Source organism: Hirundo rustica, chromosome 1 (assembly GCF_015227805.2).
Source record: "Hirundo rustica isolate bHirRus1 chromosome 1, bHirRus1.pri.v3, whole genome shotgun sequence".
In the NCBI taxonomy this organism is placed as follows: Eukaryota; Metazoa; Chordata; class Aves; order Passeriformes; family Hirundinidae; genus Hirundo; species Hirundo rustica.
In genome coordinates this window covers 137,812,484-137,833,007 of record NC_053450.1, presented here as the reverse complement: position 1 = coordinate 137,833,007, position 20,524 = coordinate 137,812,484, and the positions used below count along the sequence as shown (strand labels likewise).

General features: G+C 36.6%; 1 protein-coding gene across 4 annotated transcripts in view; it reads right to left on the bottom strand.

Annotated features, from left to right (window-relative positions):
- Positions 1-20,524, bottom strand: part of MLLT10 (MLLT10 histone lysine methyltransferase DOT1L cofactor) — a 125,587-nt gene that overhangs the window by 24,314 nt on the left and 80,749 nt on the right. For all 4 annotated transcript variants that reach the window (XM_040067580.2, XM_058419260.1, XM_040067507.2 and 1 more), the window contains one exon: positions 9,996-10,174. In XM_040067580.2, coding sequence (XP_039923514.1) covers positions 9,996-10,174 — 179 coding nt within the window. The remainder of the gene's footprint in view (positions 1-9,995; positions 10,175-20,524) is intronic.

Here is a 20,524-nt window from a genome sequence, read left to right as displayed (position 1 = left end):
ACGATATTGACCACTTGACTAAAACAACCTACAGCACTACTGATGACTGGAATCAGAGTGAATTTTTACAGCAAACCTCACCTGCTATCACAATCACCAATTCAAATCAAACCCAAACATCCATCATAGTTTTTTACACATTCATTCTATGAAAGCAACACTGAGGTTGATAAGATAGCCCTCCCATACTGCCACCATTACCATCCCAGCACTCCTAAAGCCTTGAAAGTTCAGGGATTTTTTAAAACAGATAATCAAGGTCCAATAGCACAAAAAATGTTTTTGCCACCTAGCTGAAATAAAAGAATTAACTGGGAGGTATAATTAGGAGGTTGGAAACATTAAAATAAAATCAGAAAAAGGGTTTATGATGCCTTAGAAGAAAAGAGCAGCTTTTCAGTCAAAAAGAAAAAGAACATTAATTACAAGTGTACAAATCATCATTATTTAAATCTGTCAGGAAATCTGTATTTGTGACATCGTTCCGGGATACAATATTCACATTGCTAGTACTTTTTCTGTCTGCAGCAAAAAATAAATCCTTTGAACTTCTAGCTGTAATGAAGACTCTAGCTTATGAACAAGCTAATAAGCAAATACTGTCTTTGAGAATCAATTGTTTTGATTAAATATACAAATAAATCCATCAATTAAATGAAACCATCTAACATTCAAACACCAGCAGTCAAATACTTTCCAAGAAAGGCATGAATGAATACAACTGGGAAACACAGTGGGATTTGAAAGGCAAAATGAAAAATTAATGGCACACCTACAGAAACTAATTTATATCTCTGCCCAGTGTACAACAAGGGCACATAAAGTCATTAAAAACCACATGGATAGAAGGCCTATCCTCCAATAATGTGAAAACACTAACCTCAACTGTACTACCACTTTGCTCCTCTCTTTCATGTTAACTAACTAAATATTATGTAATTTTTAACCAATTAAGATCTATATATTTATATATAGACATTAAAAAGAGACTTAAAAAAACTTACTGGAATGCTACCTCATTAAGAGGTCTTTTTTGTTTGTTTTTTTGTTGTTGTTGTTTGGGGTCTTGTTTTGCTGCAGGTTTTGGGTCGTTTTTTAAAGGAGGCTTTGCAGAGATAAGACCCTGGGATTCCTCCAAAGACCTAACTGAAAACAGAGCCATCATTTCAACACAAAGCCCACTCACCTTAAGTTGGATGCTCTATCCTTTCCATCATCTGTTTTCACAACACTTAAACTGTATGTGCTCTACATGGACATGGAAGCAGTCTCTTGCCCAAGAATTTTAATCTATATATGAGGAATCTCAATTTCACTCTCACACTGACTAACAGAAAAAATGACTTTATTAGGAAACAACCTCAGTATACCCACAGAGGCATCTATTTTCTTCATACCAGTATTTCAAAGAACTTTCAAAAGTATTTCAAAGTATTTCAAAGAAACTTGCAATTTGTAAATAATGGATCTAATAGAAAAGTGCTTTCAAGATGATCTATAATTTCAAAAAGAGTAATAATAAAGAATTAGTTACTTATTCACAACCATGGACATTTTAACTATCTAAATAGCAACAGTCTTTGCTATTTAAGTGATGAAACAAACACCTTCAGTAGGAGATTTGCTGCTATGCAAAAATGTTTGCAAGATTCTCAACATTTATATAAGGTCTGTAAGGCCACCGTCTCAGCAACCAACACACACCATGCATACTTGAAATCTTTTTCAAGTTAGACCTAAACATTGTTTCATTTAAACAGTTTTATTATTTCCATTGCATACGAACACGAAAATTTCACACTTTTTACATTCAACACCATTATTATCGTCTCAGGCTGCTAAATTGAAGTAGAGCTACACTCAGTTCAACGAAGAGGTCAATGTGCCTCAGTTGCCTGGAGACTGATGGTTGCTACAGCAGCACCAGATAAGCCAAGCTAAATAAGCTTCAGCTTGAAGGCAGAAAACATTTATTGCTAGAGCGAAACATTGATGCAGTTGTCTCAGCATGCGGCACAGTGCAAAACCTCGCAACCGCCTTTCAGACAACCTCTATACTGCACAAGTCTACATGAAGACAAGCTTTCTGAAGCAAGAGGAAAACAAGATTTTCATTGGGCTAAATACTAGATTACTTGCAACTATGATTCCTTTGTTCTTCTAGTTGAGTCACATGTTAGAAGGAATTTTCCCTCTGGCTGTAAATTCTTCCTCCTTGCTACTTCTCCTCCTCCCCCACCCCAAAAATCCTCAGCAAGACTGCATGAAAAGAAAATTAGATTTTTAACCGTTTTGACCAGAAGTAGCTAAAAATTAAAACAGCTTTTAAGTGAGACACAAGACAATTTTGATGGAAAAACTTTTACTAGTACAGTTCTTTCACATTTTTCATTTTGCAAGACTGCAATTTAAGTGGCTGTGACACAAATATGATTTGGTGGGTTTGGAAGGAAAGTCTGGTTTGCACTGACAACCTACACCACAATATCAAACCTCTCTGTCTACAACATGCTGAAGGATGCATTTAGCACCCTTTCCCAATCTAGAAGCACTGACGATTTCCTGTGGCAATGAGTCCCAAAGATGAACAACATACTCTGTTAAGAATGATAGCTTTTTGTTCTGGATGCACTGAGATTTCCTTTTGTATCTTGCTTTTAAGTTATAAGATAAGGAAAACCAAATAATTTCAGCATCCAAACATCCTGTGATGCATGTTGATATCTTACCTTTGACCCTGTGGGTAGGAGCCTCATTCAAGAGACTTTGTCATCAAGAAATGTTTTGAGAGTAACATAAAATATGATAATTAGTTTTCATGTATCCAGCATTTCTATTGATTAGAGAATTCTAGTACCACAGTAAGTATCTAATTTCATTTTTCTGGAAGCATGCTGCTTAAACCATGTAATATCATTATCTCCAGATGTTTTATTAGTCTCTTTTTAATTACCATTCATATTAAAAATAATACAAACAAAAATCTCTAAAACACTAAAAAAACCCACCAAACCCCCAACAAACAACACCCCCTCCCCAAACCAACAACATACAGTGTATGACAATCTATAAACTGAACTTAAAAAATTAACTAACTTGTTTTGGAGAAATTTAGCAATATATTAACATATTGTCATAATTGCTGTCTATGCTTTACCTTAAGGACTAATTACTAAGAGGTGAGAGGTTTCACCACAAGGCACCCACCAAATATGCAGTAGAAATCTATACTATCTGCACTCTGGACTTCCTAAGAGCTCTTACAGCATTCAGTACCTCAATCATTTCTATGATAAGGAACAAACTTCAGAAAGTGGCCTGAAAAATACGCAAAAAGAGAGTCAAGTTTTTCTTGAGTTCTGGAAATCATCTCTGATTACACATCTTAATGCAGTTTAATATAATTATGCTAAGTTCTTTTGCACTGCAAAAAAAAGGATTATTGCTTAAGTAAGTTGAGGTCATGTCAAAGTCTCTAGTTTTAAAATGTTCTGATCCAAAGGTGACTACTGGAGTATTACACCAGCTCTTAACTTACATACAGTTGAGATGTGCATCTTTGGGAGCAGAGCAGGAAACCCACTTAAGCAGCCAATCATCTAATGCAGTTCACATCTGTCACACCTTAAAGTCCTAGAACTGAGGGCAGCTTGGCTTTTTTTTTTCCCATGCATTTATTCTACTCACCAAAGAAAATTTGATTAAACACTGATAGCTGATAGACCTGCCATTTTCTAGAGTATCCACAGGGAGCATGGCCCAGAACCGTCCCTTAAAACACTGCAGTCTGCCCAGCTCTAGCAAACCTCAGATGCTTAACCTGAAACTTTCCTTCTTTCCTTCCTCACGTTTACTTTGTGCTGAGTATTAAATTTAAAAAAAACATAAATCCAAAGCAGCAGGAAACACAGGGTATGTGTCTCTGATCAAGAATGGGAAAGAAAGTGGACAAAGGAGTATCTTTCTTGGCCATACTAAATTTAAGAATGCAGCATCCAAAATTTGAGGTCACAGTTGTAAACTTGAAAGCATTATCAATAAGGTAGGTGCATTTTACTTCCCATGAAAATGCCCAAACCCCCTCCTGCAGACTTACAAAAATCCCTCTTACCTTGAATTTTCAGCAAAGGAACATCTACTTGTTTAAGATGTACTATTAAGTTCCTTCATAATTCCACCCCTGTTGTGGAAGGTATAAATAACATTGCTCTCAAAACTGTTTCTAACTTCTCTGTTGAAAGGAACAAAAACTAAGAATAGAGTTCCTATTTCCTGTCTTTTCATTTATTTTCCCACGAGTGCCAGAATATAAAATAAAAAGGACAAGAAAGTTCCCTTGATAGCATGCAAAATGATGAGCAGACTTAAACTATGACAAGGAAAAAACCCACTAAAACAGGAAGCCAAAAATAGTGTAGACAAGTAATTTGGAGAAAGAGCTGGGGAATACAGAGATCCAAAATTAGGGACTAGATTAATTCAGAGAATGAGAAAATAAAAACCACAGGACAGATGCAACTGAAACATCACATGCCCTACATTCAGAAAAGATCCCAGGATTCCTTAGCTTTCACATTCCTCTGCTGTTAACAAGTAACTCCAAATATACTGGAAAAAAATAAGCCTTATCTCCCCCTAGAAGCTGGATCAGACAAAGGAGGATAACCACCTCTATATGAATGCCAAAGAAAACCCTGCTGCTTTTGTACTGCTCCTAATGGAAGTAAAGCCAAAGGAACTTTGGAAGGGACAATGGAAGTGATAAAAAGCGAACTTCTTTCACTCCAAATTGCAACTGAGCAGCAGCACCTACCTTCCCAATTACCACATCTGCACCCTGGAGGCAGTAGTTCATAACTCTATGTTGAAGTGAACCTATCATGCCATCACAAACAAATCCTGGATGTAAGGAATAACAAACAGCAACGATTCAGTTTCCCTATCTCTGTGCAAGCCACAAGAACTGCTGTTACAGATACTTCTTGTCCTTTTCCCTCTACACTATCTGCCCCTGTGGTAAAGGAAGCACAGTGCACAGAGCAAGAGTTGGGAATCTAGGAAGAAAATAAAACAAAAGCTGCAGAGGAAAAACACTTAGAAATGAAAGAAAAATCTAGCAGCAGCAGCAGCAAAAACAAAAACAAACAAACAAACAAAAAACCAAAAACAAACAAACAAGAAAAAAAAAACCAAAACAACACCACAAAAAAACCCACCACCACCAACAAAAAAAAACCCACACAAAAAAACCCCACCACCCACCATAAGAAAATCTTCTGGATTGTATCCTTAGAAGAGGTTAGTAACAAGTACAAGCCATATCGCTTAAAATTGAAGATGTACTTATTACAGTCACCAAGAGCAGAGATACCATCACACAGCAGAATGAAAAAAAAAATCAAATATAAACTGAAAATCTGATATTGAATTTTCAAAATAAGAATAAATCCTTAAAATTTCTCAATGAACTGAGATTACTATAATGTAAAGATCATACATTACTGGATCATACAATACCAATCCCAGAAATTTGATGAGCTACAATTTTTTTAAGTAAAAGACTATGTATTAAGCGAACTACTACATGCCATTTCCACTCCCACTAAAAGCACTACTGAAATGAGATTACAAGACACTTAAGTACTTTTTTTCTTGAAAGCAACACAGTCTGAACCATTAAATGGCTTTAACAATCAATGACTGAAGAAAGCCCAGTCAAAAACCTTTACTTCTAATTCTGCAGTTTGATTCTGCATTCAGCACCTGGGGACCCCAGTAACAATTGGCCACAGAGCTCTAGTAGGGTAATTTCACTAATTTAAATCATCAAAAAGAACACACAGCTCAAGCAATTTCAATCTCAATCCCAACCAAAGTAGCAAACATTCAATTATACAGTACTGAATGAACAAAAACAAATCCTGCTGTACAACATCAGAAGATACTGAGGCACCCAGATCACTATGTCTTTTATGAACACGTTAATAATTAAGAATAACTTATCAGAAAGAGCAGTACAGCAAATTGTTACAAAACAGCATAGCAGGCTAACAAACATTTTTTGCTATAACTATGAAGCACTATGAAATATTTGAGATAAAAAACGAGCATAGGATGTTCAAGCGGTGCAACTCATGACCTGGCTTAAAAGGGGAAAGTTGATATACAAAATCCAAATGGAAGACAGCAATTTTTCTCTAACAGAGCACATATCAATAACTATATGAAAGTTAAAGACACACTGCTGAGAGAAAAGACACAAGTTTGGGATACAGCAATTTGCTGTTACATATCAAATAGGCATTACCCACAACCATGTCAAGAGCACCAACTCATGGAAAACCAGGAGAAAATATTTGTGTGGACTGTACACCTTTTTAATTACATTTTGCAAATGTTAAATGCATTGTTAGATAATAAAGCCTTATTGAATTAAGCAGTGTAACCTGAGTCTATGGCCAAGACATATTAAAAAAAGAAAAGCATGCAAAATAACCTGCATTTCCAGCAAGTGGCATTTTTACTAGTCCACTGGTTCCCACCTGGTGAGGAACACCAGCACTTCAAATCAGTTACAGCATAGCATGGAACACAAGTTCATAATGTCTTCTGGGTTTATTAGTTTGGAATAAAAATTATAAGTGGCATGAGGGAAAAGAAAATGAGGCAGAAAAGGGGATTGTAACAAGGCCCACACTGTGTTTTTGTCTTAAAAACAAACAAACAAAAACCACAGTATGGAAACTATCATACTAGTCAACAGAATGAAAACTCAAAATCCAGGATTTTCATGCTGTGAGGATTTTTTAAGCTTTAAAATCAGTGTTGCTTAGTTGTTGAAGGAAAAAACTGCACTTCAGGATTTTAATCACCGAAGTTTTATACAAGCCTGTAAGTTATTAAAAATAACAGAAGTTATTTTATCATTTTGAGTAGTATTAATTTAATAGCAGTTTTTAAAAACAGTATTACCTAATTTATGGCAGTTGCTTTCAAATTTTCTGCTTTAGATGCCTATCATGCCATTATAATCAGAATGTATCAGCTAATTCTGAGACTAATTCTATGGGAATATTATTTTTTCCAAAGACCTTCTCTTTAGAATTTCTTGACAACTTTTAAAAAGGTTGCAAAAAAATCCTTGAAAAAATGACAAATTTATGATGTCCTCAAAATCATAATTACAAATGCCCAACAGAGACTTAAAAAACTAGCTGAAATCTTACAGGATGCACATTAGCAGCTCATTTTTGAGACTATTCCAAGTTTTAGCACCAACAGCACATCTGCTAACATGACTAAGTGAGCAGACAAGATTTGGTCATACTTGCTCTCTTAACTAATTGTTTAAGTAAAACCTAATTTTTTAACTATTACTTTTTTCCTGCTATAGAGATGCAAGCTTACCTTAGCTTATAACCTAGGATGATGGGGTTTTTTTTAATCAGAACACTACGCAAGAAACATATTGGCAACACTCCAATTTGAAGACTTCCATGGTCAAGAGGCGGGTAAACATTGAAGATACATCCACAAGAGCTCAGTAAGCAGACAGCACTCTGATGGAACTACACAGAAGTAAGTAGGTAAACCACTAACCCTTGACATCTAATCAGTCATTTATGCTAAATGGAAGGTGGTGGGGGATAGGGGAAGAGATTTAAAAAAAAAAAAAAAAAAAAGGTTGCTTCAAGGGAAGAGCAACTGGGCAACTGCATGCCAAACTATGCTAAACTAGGCTCTCCTGGCCAAATCTCTCCAAGATAGCATGGACCTTATGCACTGAAAGGAAAGAAGATTCACTGAAGCAGTGGAGGACTTTGTTAACTCAGATACAGGAGCTCACCTTTACGGCCGTCAACCAAAACTCACAATTTCAATCTCCCTGTACATCTCAAACCCAAGACTCTTTAAATTGTAGTACCTGTGACTAGGATCCTGACAAGTAAATCTATGACCACTTGAAAACAAGTTTGGTAGTGAGGCAAGATACACAACTCCTTTGCTTCTTTGGGGAAGAAAAACAAAAAAGTCCCCAAGGCAACTGACAAGAAACAAAGGCAAAGGAAGGACAGGGATTTTACGCAGTTAACCTATGGAGGGCTCTCTAGTTCAGCTAAACAGTATGAGAAGGTCCATCTCCTAGGGTATACTACTCTTTTTTTCTGACAACAAGAGGGGAAAAAAAATACTATTGTGTTTCTCTTCCTGACTCATTAAATATGGGTTTTGTCTAATTGTTTTTTCAACCTGTTTATTTTCTAACAGAGGTTAACAAAAAGAAGTGATAGTGCACAACTCTTGCTTATTTAACTTCTTCATGTCAATTTATTTTACAGACCTTTGTCTTATCCCATCTCAGTGTCTCTTTTTGAGGCCACAAGTCCCTTACTATTTACTCACTCCTTATAAAGATGTTCTTTGCCATTGTTCACTGCCATGGCTCTTCTTGTACCTCTTTTGGCATGTACCGTCTCTGTTTTGAATAGAAACTGTCCTTTCCCTTTAACATTGATTTTATTTGCCCTCTTACCACCTTGTCAACACAGGCTAGTTGTGGTCTTTCAGCAGTTTGTGACAGCTGATCTCATAATGGCTCATTGCACAACCCAGCATAATCAGCAAACTTGGGTGCCTGTTCCTCCTCCTCCTCCTTTCCTCAGACCATTTATGAATACATTGAGCTGTACAAAAAAGCCAAGTCTTCCCAAGACTCTGATGGCAAACCTCTCCTCTGTGAAAACTGAGCATTGACTTTTTTGGGGTTTTCTTAAAACTTTTAACCTGCTACTAAACTATGACACAACCCCTCCCCTGAACTCCAAACTGTTCGATTTAAATGTTGTCAATGAGTTAGACTGCGTAACGATTTTTGGAATTAAAATAAAATTTGAGAACTTCCTAAAGTACCAAATTTTTAATTAATTTCTTTAAAGTAGTTTCTACTAATTTGTGTAAAGGAGGTACCACTCAATTTTGGGTGAAACCACCTTATTTCTTCAGAAAACCAGAAGAATGATGTTAAAATATGAACTGCCACCTATAAGAACAAATTGCTATCTGCTATTGAAATGTAATCTGTGTTGGTCTTCACAGAGCATTTCAGCTATCCACCCACTTGTGCACACACACACATTAAGCTTTTTCATGTTTATATCCACTATCTTAGATCACTGTAGATAAATTATAAGTTCACTGCTTATAAGCACACAAAAATACATGGTTTTGATACATTCATTTCAAGAGAGATTCCCATCAGAAAATGAAAAATGCAAGAAACAAGGAGTATAAAATCATCATGTATATTGCAGTATTCCTTCATATTTCAACAGTAATCATGGTGATTTTCTGCAACTATAACTTATCCAACTTAAATTCATACAGAATACTATCATAAAGGTATTTTTTCTGGTTCATTACTTCAACTATGCCACCCTTCTACACTTCTCCTGTGCCTCCCTTATTCCCTCACAATCAAACATGAACTGTGGATCTTCATTTGCATGACTTTTCAAATACAAAACTGTAACATGTATGTCAACATTCATTCGTTACCAAGATGTCAGCTTTGGCCATCTCTTTGCAGGGTTAATTGTCCATCTGTTAAATCTCCCAAACAAACCACTCTTTAACTGATACCATCATTTTTGCATCAAACATGGAAAATGTTACATATTTTACTCTTTAAAATACTTTCTTATGTTCTGATAAAACACTGATGAACTACAACCAGCATTTATGCTACTAGTCATAATATTAGTTATTATTAATAAACACTTCCTCAGACTACATTAAAAACAAAACAAAACAAAAACCTATGTGCTTTACAGATTAAGATTATGTAATACTATGGGGAACTTCCAGCCACTACAGTATTTCACAACAAATATAATGTTTATTAACCAATTTTCCAAAAAAATTACCGTTCCTTTTAACATTGAAATCAAGCAGGTCAGTAACATGGTTTTCTATCTTAAACTCTTGTGATAGTTTACCTGAGTTGCAGCAACAACAGTAGTTACAGAAGGCGCAGTTGAAGGTGATAGAGCTCCCACTTGCTGCAAGTGGCCTGAAGCCTGCTGAGGTAAATGAGAACTGGAAACGGGAGTGCTAGATCCTGAGCCAGATACTGCATTTGGAAATGATACTGCTACATCATTGCTGCTAAAAATACCTGAAAAAAATTACAAAAACGATTACATGCATCTTTCTCTCTTCCCCTCCCTCTGTTTACTAGCAACCATGTAAATATGCAGTAGAAAATTAATCAAGACAAACAAGATCACTTTATACGTAATGCAGAAAGCTCCTGTGTAGAAATTCTAACCATGCTGATTGATACAAGTGCTCTCATCACTTATCATTCTACGGTTCAGGGAACACAGATTGATTCACTTTTAAGTTTTTGTAAAACATGTGTGATAAATCAACTATTTATGTGCATTACAAACTGCTCAAATATTAACAGTGGCAGAATTTTTGGCTAAAACGCCTGCCTTCAACTGAGTCTGCTATCTGAGTTTGTTCTTTCAATGTGTTACTATTAAGTAAAGAATGAAGTATTGGGCTATATAACTGAACACACACCATACAAATGGAAAAAATAGTTTTTAACTTTTAAGTAAATGTTACTAAACAACATACATTCGTTCAAAACTGTAATTTTGGCAACTAATGATTGCTTGTACATTTTCAGAAAAATATTGACAGCAAGTCTGAGGACAAGGTACTCAGATTTGCCGACAGAACTGGTGGTATTTCATTTATTCACGAACTATAATTCCATCCATGATCTATACGAATGCTTGACTAACATTTCTGCTAGAACAGCCAACAAATAAATGACTAAACACATTAACATTAGTCAGACTTGTAAGTTAGCAATTTAAATAGGAAGAGTTCACACCCCTCTGTGAAGCCATTACTTCTGTTCATCTACATGCAGGGTAAAGTTCATTATAGAGGTTGGGAAAAAAAACCCTACTGACCAGAAGCCCAGGACAAGAAGTAGTACCTGTCTATGAAACCGTTAGGCTCCACGTGCATTAGATAAGTGAGCTGTCAGCTGGCCAAGGAATATCAAGCATGGTAGCACTGAACTGCAGTTAGAGGAAGAGTGCCACAGGGAGTAAACAGAAGTAGAATGAACATGGTTAGATCAAAAAAAGCAACAGAACTGAAATGCCAGTTAGAAGGCAAAGGGTGGAGCTAGTTTGTCACTCATACAAATAATGATTTGAAGAAGGCAGTGACAATAAGAAGATACGCAATGTTAAAACACCACTCGCCACCCAGATATCCCTCTGAGCACAGGCAGTCAAGGGAGACTAACATCATCCAAACCCACACATAATATGCAAACACCGATGCATCTTAAATCCCCTGACTCTATTAACTGTCAAGAAAAATGGAAGAGAGAATCAGCTAGACCCACTAGAGAAAGAAGATACGAAAAAGCAGCTGAAGACACAGCCCGACAACACTTTTTTCCTGCCTAACCAAGGTTAGTGACCTATCTTCTCCCCATCTCTCCATCATAGAAAAACTCCATATCCACTCTGCTTTCCTACTGACCTTTGTATCTTTTTCCATTTAGCACACCTCCCCCTCCTTGCCTTTCTTTTGGTCACTATCCCCAAAACCTACAGTTACAGCCTTATTAGCAGTTAAGATCCTTGAAGTGTTCACTTTGCCAAGATCTTTTTCCAGTTCTAGCTGGATAGTCTAAGTAGACAGCACATTTTATGGATCCTGCTCTAATTCATCCCTACACACCACCAAAATGAACATGATTACAAAAACAGCCTTGCTACTGAGTCTACTCTTAAATGTTACATAACTACTCCACAAAAACTGAAATATAACCCAGGTCCTCAAAAGATTTTTCAATTTGCTTTTAATCAACAATTTCAAATTAATAAAAAGGATGAGATCTGATTCTTTGTTTTCTGAATGCAGTAAAACAATTAAATATACAAACCTTCTTGAAAACATGAGTTTCTCATGAATTATCAGGCTTCAGGAATCATAAATTTTAAGAATAAAAATAATGAATTATCACAACACCTGTGAGTAAACCACAAGAGCTCATCACCACAAACACTATCACTCTCATAAAACATCAGTAGCAATGAGAGGAGAAAACAAAATTTTTGGTGAGAGACAAGTACTAAAAATGAAGGATATTTTGCCAGACAGGGAAAACAACTCCAAAATTTTAAAGCTATTATAGATTTTTTTTTTTCTTAATTTTTAAAAAACTTATACATTTAGTAACTGCAGAGCTTCTGCTGCTTCTATTTTAATGATAAGGTTTATTCTTCCTCTTAAAAACAAAATTCTGAAATACAAGCAGATAGTTATGAAATCACAGGCAAAAGAATATTTCGAAAGAAAAAAAGCTGCAAACTGGTTTGCCAGTGGAATGAGTTAAGCTAATATTTGTTGCCAGTTGCTGTAATAGTAGTAAAACCACTATTTTGTTGATGCTGCAAAATACAGGACAAATGTAACCTATCAGCACACTCTTTTTGGGATAAGTATTTCCATTTAGCAATCCCCTACTTAACACATAAAGTACATGCACTTTCTGAAACCAGTCATGCAATCGAGATACTACTCCATGCAGCATTCAAATAAGAACTGTATGCTGAACGTTCAATAATTTCTTGATTTTCACACCATTTCAAAAATACCTGTATAAAAAACTATGTGTATATCATATTAGAAAGCCGAGACAATACATATTTGAAATGTCTCTAACATATTAAGTTGTCCTTTGGGGTTTGGGGAGAGATAAATCACTTTCTGGATCAGGAAGGAATGATAACCAAAACCTAAGCAAATCTCTGTAAACTACATTAACGTTTAAAACAAACAAACCACCTTGAAGTCCTTCCCATATTACTGAAAAGCCAAAGAGCTGTAACTTGTGATGAATGGCACTTTTGCCAGCACCTTAAACAGCATGGTCAAATAAAGCCTTCAGCATTAAGCAGAACACAGTTCTTCAGCTCCAGGTGGAAATGGACACATAACACTGTTCATGTGAACTCTGACTCTGCGTGACACAGCTGCAGAACATGGACTTCACGTTCTAACAGATAGAATGCACATGAGCCTACACTGCTGCCTTAAAAGGCTTAACAAAGAGGCAACTGGGGAAAAAAAAAGTATCTCTGGCCAGCAAGTAAGTGCCTGCTTAGTGCAGAAAGGTAGTACTATAGAGGAGGGAACACATCAGAAAATGCAGATTTAGGAAAAAAGTGCATTCTTTATGCAACATCAATGACAAATTTGGAAACAGAGGATATAAAAGCACTTCAAGAATAGTGAAAAACAAAATAGCCTCAAATCAAAACTAGCAATATAGACCAGGTGGCACACGGAACAATTTTAGTGGTTTTATTCAAGATCTCAACAGTAAGTAGTTTCACGAGAAGAGTTAACAGAACAGGTTAAATCCTGGATTTCCACAGTGTTGCATCGCATAGATACAACACATCAATACACTAAGCTTTCCCGCCACAATTTCTGTATATAGCTATGAAATCCACTCTTCTTATTTTCTAGCACTACAGCCCCCTCCATTATCCAGCTCTCTTACATTCCCTTCTTATGCTGGTGACTGCCTAGTTAAGCAAGAGAGAAAAAAAGGCAGCTGGTTGGTTACTTTTGTACCCTCACACCATCCATTCCTATTACAGGAACATATGTGTTTTAGACTTTTTCTTCTGTAAACTGGACAACAGACTTAAAGCTTACTGCGAGCCAAAATCAAGAGAGAGAACATCTAGACTGCCTCCTCAAGAAGCTCATAAAATGGTCTCCCTAAAGCTGTATTTTCTTTTGTAGGTCAGAAATTTGAAACTATTGCAACAACTCTGAAAAGAGGAAGTTATCTGAGATATCTTCAGAGTTTGCTCATCTTATGATTTTGTCAAAACTTCAGGAATAAGAAGACTATGGCCAAAAAGGCTGTTTTTCAAATGTAAACTTGCAGGCCCAAAGAAGTCGCACAGAACTACAAAACCTTCCTACCTGGGGAGGACAGATGAGCATGGGGTTGGGACAACAGCCTCAAGGGAACTCATAGTAGAAATCGCAGAAATAGAAGGAAATTCTGAGTTATAAGAACAAGAACTTCTTTACACAAAGTGAAGCTATAAACACATTTTCAGCACCTTCACTTTGTGTGGTAATCTGAAGAAGTCTCCCCTAAACCTACGGCAACTTCCTACACAGTGCAAAATGAAAAAGTGTCTTTGCATGAAGCAGTTCATTTATTAGTAACTAAACATGCACAAAAAAAACTGAGTTCCATGACACAAGAAAGAACATGCTCTATTCCAGTACAATGTTAACACTGCAAGAAGTACCCCACTATGTTATTTTGTAATATGATCATAGGCTGAAATGAATCTAAGGCAAAACAGAAGCAAATAAAACCAAGTTATTTTTAACAGCTGTCAAAGGAGAAGAAAGTTGCACTTGAAACTGCCAAGGCAGCAACAATATTTCACTTCAATTTATGAGATAATGAGCCTGGATGCTCAATTGCTCGGCCAATCTGCTTCCTTCAAGAAGAAATCTGAAATCTAAGAATCAAATAATCACAGTTTTCCTGCTGGTGATGAGGAAAGTGGTAGGGTTCACTTTCAGATAGGTTTCTACAAGACTCTGCAGTAACAGTTCTAGAGGTGAAAGTTACTTATCTGCGGCTGGATAACAAGCTACATTTGTAGCCCTTTCAGTGACTGGGAAGCCTTTTTTGATGGAGGCACAGCAGCCTGTCACAGATCAACAGTCAATGGCTTCCTTTCACAAAGGGCATTCTGAGTCCTCTCCATAAGGTAGAGTTAGAGGTAGAAGTTAAAAAACCCCACAGGCTCAGTATACCCCACATGGTGGGGGTGGAGTGGAGAAGGGAAATACAAGTGTACATGTTTTCGAAAATTGGTTTTCTAACTGTTTCAAAACAGTTGTTCCAGTTTCATACCTACTGACAGAAGGCAGACTGCCACAATTACTCCCTTTGAAAATACTCTGTAGAGTGGATTTATAGTCAAAGACCAAAATATTTGTCAAGAACCTTGACACAACTGAGGAACACAATCCAGCATGGCAACATAACATATATATGGTGAATCCATGATCGTATCACCTATATATACAGCCAAAGACCTGAAGTTTGCTATCAAACTCCATTACAACTAACCCCAAATCCTTGAGAGCTCAGCCAGCAAAAGATGTTCAGGTAATCTCTTCTGTCTACCCCATCCCTACGGTTAAACCCCATGACTGTACTGCTATCTATAATCTATCAGAAACGTGTTCAACAGCAGAGTGGGGGTGAAGGATCAGAACAGATCCATGTGGTACTGAAATGGTCCACTGTGTTCAGCTAGTCCCACCTGCAGGAGTGAACAATGGTATTTTACACTTGATTCCATGTTCATTGATGACCACTCATGTCAGCACTCACGCTCCCACTTTGAATTAATCCAAGCTGATACAGATCTCATACTGCAGCCCTCCATTGAAGAAGGGCTCAAACCCACATTTTTCATAGCCCACTCAAGATGAATTTTCACTGAGAAAAGGTCCGAATGTGACACAAGGAGACAGCTGACATGCTAGACAAGGAAGACACAGAGAACTGTACTGTTTTTCTGTCTCACTATATCCATCTCTAACAGTGAACAATAATAGCCCCACAAGGAAAAGTACAAAAAAAGGGCAAGCATGTAACAGCAATACTTTCCTCAAATGCTCTCCCAGCCTCTATAACTCTACAATGAAGGAATTTTGAGTGTGAGGAATGGTCTTTGTAATTATTAGTCTTAAATATGCTTCCAGTCTTGCCCAAATGAGTATTTTCCAACCCCTTCTGAACAGTTGAAACTTTTCATAACGGATCTCATGGCAAAGTTACACCTTCGTTAAACTGTGCAGTCTTTTTTGGGGGTGGAAAATGGCTGACAAAGGGACAAAACTCCTTTCACTTGTTTCCTTCAGATGTTCTGACTTCTCACAATAATCTTTGAAAAGCTTTATAACTGCCTGTTTACAATTCACAATTAGTTCAGCTTTATGAAATAGGACATGTTAAGAATTTCATACTTTTTCTACCCCAAGTAAAAATGTTTTCAAGTACAATTCTAGAATAGAATCCTAAGATAAAGACCTCCGTGATCATATCTGAGACACATATGCTCAGAACCACAACAAGTGTGCCACAGCACAGAAAGATCTAAAAAAGAAAGTAAAACAGATATGTAAGAACAATTGATAAAGACCTCAACTTTTTAAGGTTCAAAGTTTAAAACATTCACTTTGTAACGGCGAGCCAATACATGCAAGCCTAAGTTACTTAAATACAACAAACTAAAACCAAAGTAGTTTTAGGTTCACTTAAAGAGTATTCATGAATAGGAGCATGACTTATGATCTACATTTCTTAATGATTTCAGAAAAAATTACTGTGTTTGCTTAAGACCTCTGAAAACATAGCATAGCTTCAAACCATTCGGACAGCAATCTACCTCAGTGCTGGATGGTGAGCCACTGGAAGCACTGGATTCCTCTTCACTGTGAACATAATATGGTCCTTTATGGGAGTTTCTCCCTTTTGGATTCCAGTGATCTGAGGCTAGTGTCCTCAAAGGGAGGGCTGGAGGAAAGGAGATGGGGCACCCATTACCCAAATTTGTGAAGGCCAACAAATAGCTGTCATTAGAAACAGTTACAGCTTTCAAGTGGTATTCTAGAACCTCATAGTCAGATAGTTACACTTAAGGCTGCACCACCTGACAACCAAACATTAATTAAGTACTTCAAAATGTGCTTAACTACTTCAGGTTGACTTTTTAATTGGCCCTTCTCTTGTTCTTTGTTCTTATCAATTTAGATGGTTTAGCTGAGCACTACTGTCTCCAAGCTTCAATACAGGCAGACACCTTTTAATCAACACTGAACAACTCTGCCCAAGCTGGGCAAGATTCAAAAATTGTAATTCACACTCAGTACAGAGATTCTGTTTAAGTTTAGGTTAACTTGTTAAAAAAAATCATAGCATATATATGAATTTTGCCTGCATTGATGGAGAGGCCAAGGCTACAGAACTGAAGTTTCTTTGGAAACATGTCTTCTAAAAACAATCACAGCACTGAGACTGGCAGAACGGATGTCTGTTCTGTATTACAACTCTCCTCACTGCAACTCAAAAATCAGCTTAAGACAGAACAATCAATAACAAAGACCTAAAAAACGGCTACAGGAATACGAAATAAAACAGATAGAAGACAGAACAAGCAAGAACTGAAGTAACCACAGAAAGGCAACATGGAAACATTACAATTTACAGCTATCGCTAACATAAAATAATCAGGTCATTGCTTTTCAATAGTCTTTTTTTTAAAGTACGCACTAAAACTGCCAAGAGATATGTATGCTCTATGTGTATATACATGCATATGTATATCACTCTTGCTCCTTTTCAGTGGTAGACCCATAGAGGAAGAGATGAGACTGCAAGGTCAGAAAAGTTTGACCATAAGATCCAGAGTATGATGTGGAAGGACAAAGCGCATTGTAATCACACAGTGAACGGCAGTGACAACTTCACAGCTCTCAACTGCAAATTTTGTAGGTTTTTTAAAAAGTGTGAAAAATACAAGAAGTTGACTATACAACTGCAAAACATATCACTGAATATACCAAGTCTCTCACTGGCAAAACTGCAGTGTGCCACTGTCTGCCTTGAAGTGTCTTGACTCCTTTCTATTAAGGCAGGCATCTTAATGGAATAGCTTTCATTACTCCATTTTCTAGTCCTCTTCTTTAGGATCAGATTCTTTTAAACCAGTTCAATATTTTAGCTATTATCTTTCGTCCTTCAGAGTTTGTCAGCACCAAATTTCAACTGACAGGGTTTTCCCACCTTCATAGCAAAACTATTAATAATAAACCCCTCTGCTCCAAACTTGTGTTCATTTCCACTCAAACTACAACTCACAGGTTTTCTTTTCGGCACTTTATTGCTGATGTGCTGCTAGCTTAAACTCAATGCAATGAAAAAATGAGCTCCTCACAAAGAGTCCATTAAAACTCTTACTGACAGTGACATTTATAATCCTCAGCATTATCCTGACACATAATCTGAATATGCTGTTGGAGTAAATGATCTTCCTCTATTTAAATATTTATCTCAAGTTTTAATACTTTCTTTACATCCTACATAAACACACATGACAAGATCTCTTCTTGCTGTTCATATTATCAAAATTTCTACCTACCCTCATTGATTTCATCCAGATATATGCTTATGACAAGAGCCCTACAATACCGGGATGGGGGGAGGAAGGGAAGGAAAGAGAGGCAATACTGGGGGGGAAAAGTAACCAACTTAACCTCAGAAGGTATCATGAAACATCATCACCACCACCCCACCACCCCAAAAGAAGGCAATTAGATGATAAATCCTGTCCAAACACCATTCTGAAACAAACATGTAGCTACCATCATGCTGTTCCACAACAGTAAGTCATATAAAGCATTACTATTGTTTTGGTAATATATGCCCTTCCAACTATCTATGCCATTAGTTTAAAAAACAAAAAGTGCAATGTGGAAAGAAGTCACAAATGGCATTCCATCGATTTCTATTCTGCACCCTCTTGGCAATCTATACCTCTTCAACATTAAACAGCAAAAAGGCTCTGCTTATAAAACAGCAGAAACTCACCAAGTCCAAATTCAGCACACTTTGTCAGATACCCTTCAGATGTTTTATTTTTGTTCAGAAAAATGGTGAGCTTGCTTTCCTTCATCTCAAAGCTGGTTCAGAGCACTGTATACCTGGGAGAGGGAGAGGGAAACCCTATATCAAAAGGAAAAAAGGCTAAACCTATTTTACTAAAGCAAAGCGAATCTAGAGAAATTTCAGTATTTCTCACCACATGTAGACTATGAAACATAAAGTTAATGCAATATTAGAATTTTTACTATTTAAGAGACCCACAACTTCAGACATCTGTCTAATGGGTGTAATTCATGGCTCTGACAGTGTGAAAGGCAGAAGTTCTATAAAACCATAATGATTGCTGGCTTAGAATGCAAAAAACTTGACTATGCAGTTTCAAACATTTAAATTCTTTTGCATATGCTGAATTCCAAGTCAATACAATTAGCAACGCATAGAGCACTGCTCTTCTAACATACGTGCACAGCAGTAAGAGAACTTTTATTTGTGGCCGGTGCAACTGGATAAAAAATTCCAATTTTTAATAACAGATCACCCGACACCAATTAAATATTACACTGAGAAATAAACTTGACAATCTTCAAAATCAGCCTCATGAGAGAGTTTTAAATCTTCCAACAGCTTGTGAATACAGCTATGATTGTTTCCTACAAACTAATAATACCCTTTAAAAAGTAAACTAATTTAATAAGATATTTCATTTCCACTGGCTATGAGTGACTACAGAAACAGGGGGACAAAGCCAACGCTGAATACTAAAGGGAAACAGTCATTAGATACATTAAAGATTCAATATTGCTCCCTCTGAAACTGATAGTTCTGTTATCAGTGACACAAATGAGCAGCATCAGGCTGTCAGAACAAAGAATGGACAAAACAAGGCTACCTTCACATGCACTACTTGTAGTAATTTAAGTAGTCAGGAAGGGAAGTGGGAGAATGCCTGAGGTAGACACCACTATAACACACCTATGAATGGAGCACAGAAGAAGGACTAGAAAACACTATTCACAAAATTGAAGAAAAGAATCTCAGAACTGGAATAAAACTGTTATCGTTTTACTTCACACATACAAAAAGATCATAAAAAGAGAACTGAGGAACTATTGACCTATCAGGCTCCTGCAGACAATCTACAAAAGTTTTCACTCAAGTACTGAACAATTGACGCACTGCAGACCTGTATTTCACTCAATCCATAGAATATGCAGACCTTCAATCAGGCTTTTCCACAAAAGGCTACCCTTTGTGATAAATGAACCTCTGAAAAAGATTCTAATATAACTTACCATTATGTATGGCATTCATCAACTTCACGAAAGCTTTTGAGTTAGGAGAAAAAGGGCTTCATGTTAAGATCATGTTTAACAGACACACAAAAGAATATATGTATAGACAGGAATTTCAGTGAACAATAATACACCTGAATACATCTTTCTTGTATTACAGCTCTGATCATTTACAGTAGCACAAATTGTAAAACAGATTTATTTCTATCCACTATAATTTTTTACTTATATTTCTTTTACTAGTGTTGGTTAGATTTTAAATGTCAATTTTAAGAACATTCCAGAACAATGCCAATTAGCTGCATTCTAAAGCTAGTATTACAAATAAAAATTCAAATTCTTTCCAGTGGCACTCAGTCCCCCCAAGGAAAGACAGATTTTAATTTCACTGTCTGCAACAAATTTAGAAACTCAAAAGGAAGTTGCCTTAATTTTAATCACGAGGCATCTGTTTTGTTTTGTTTCACTGGTA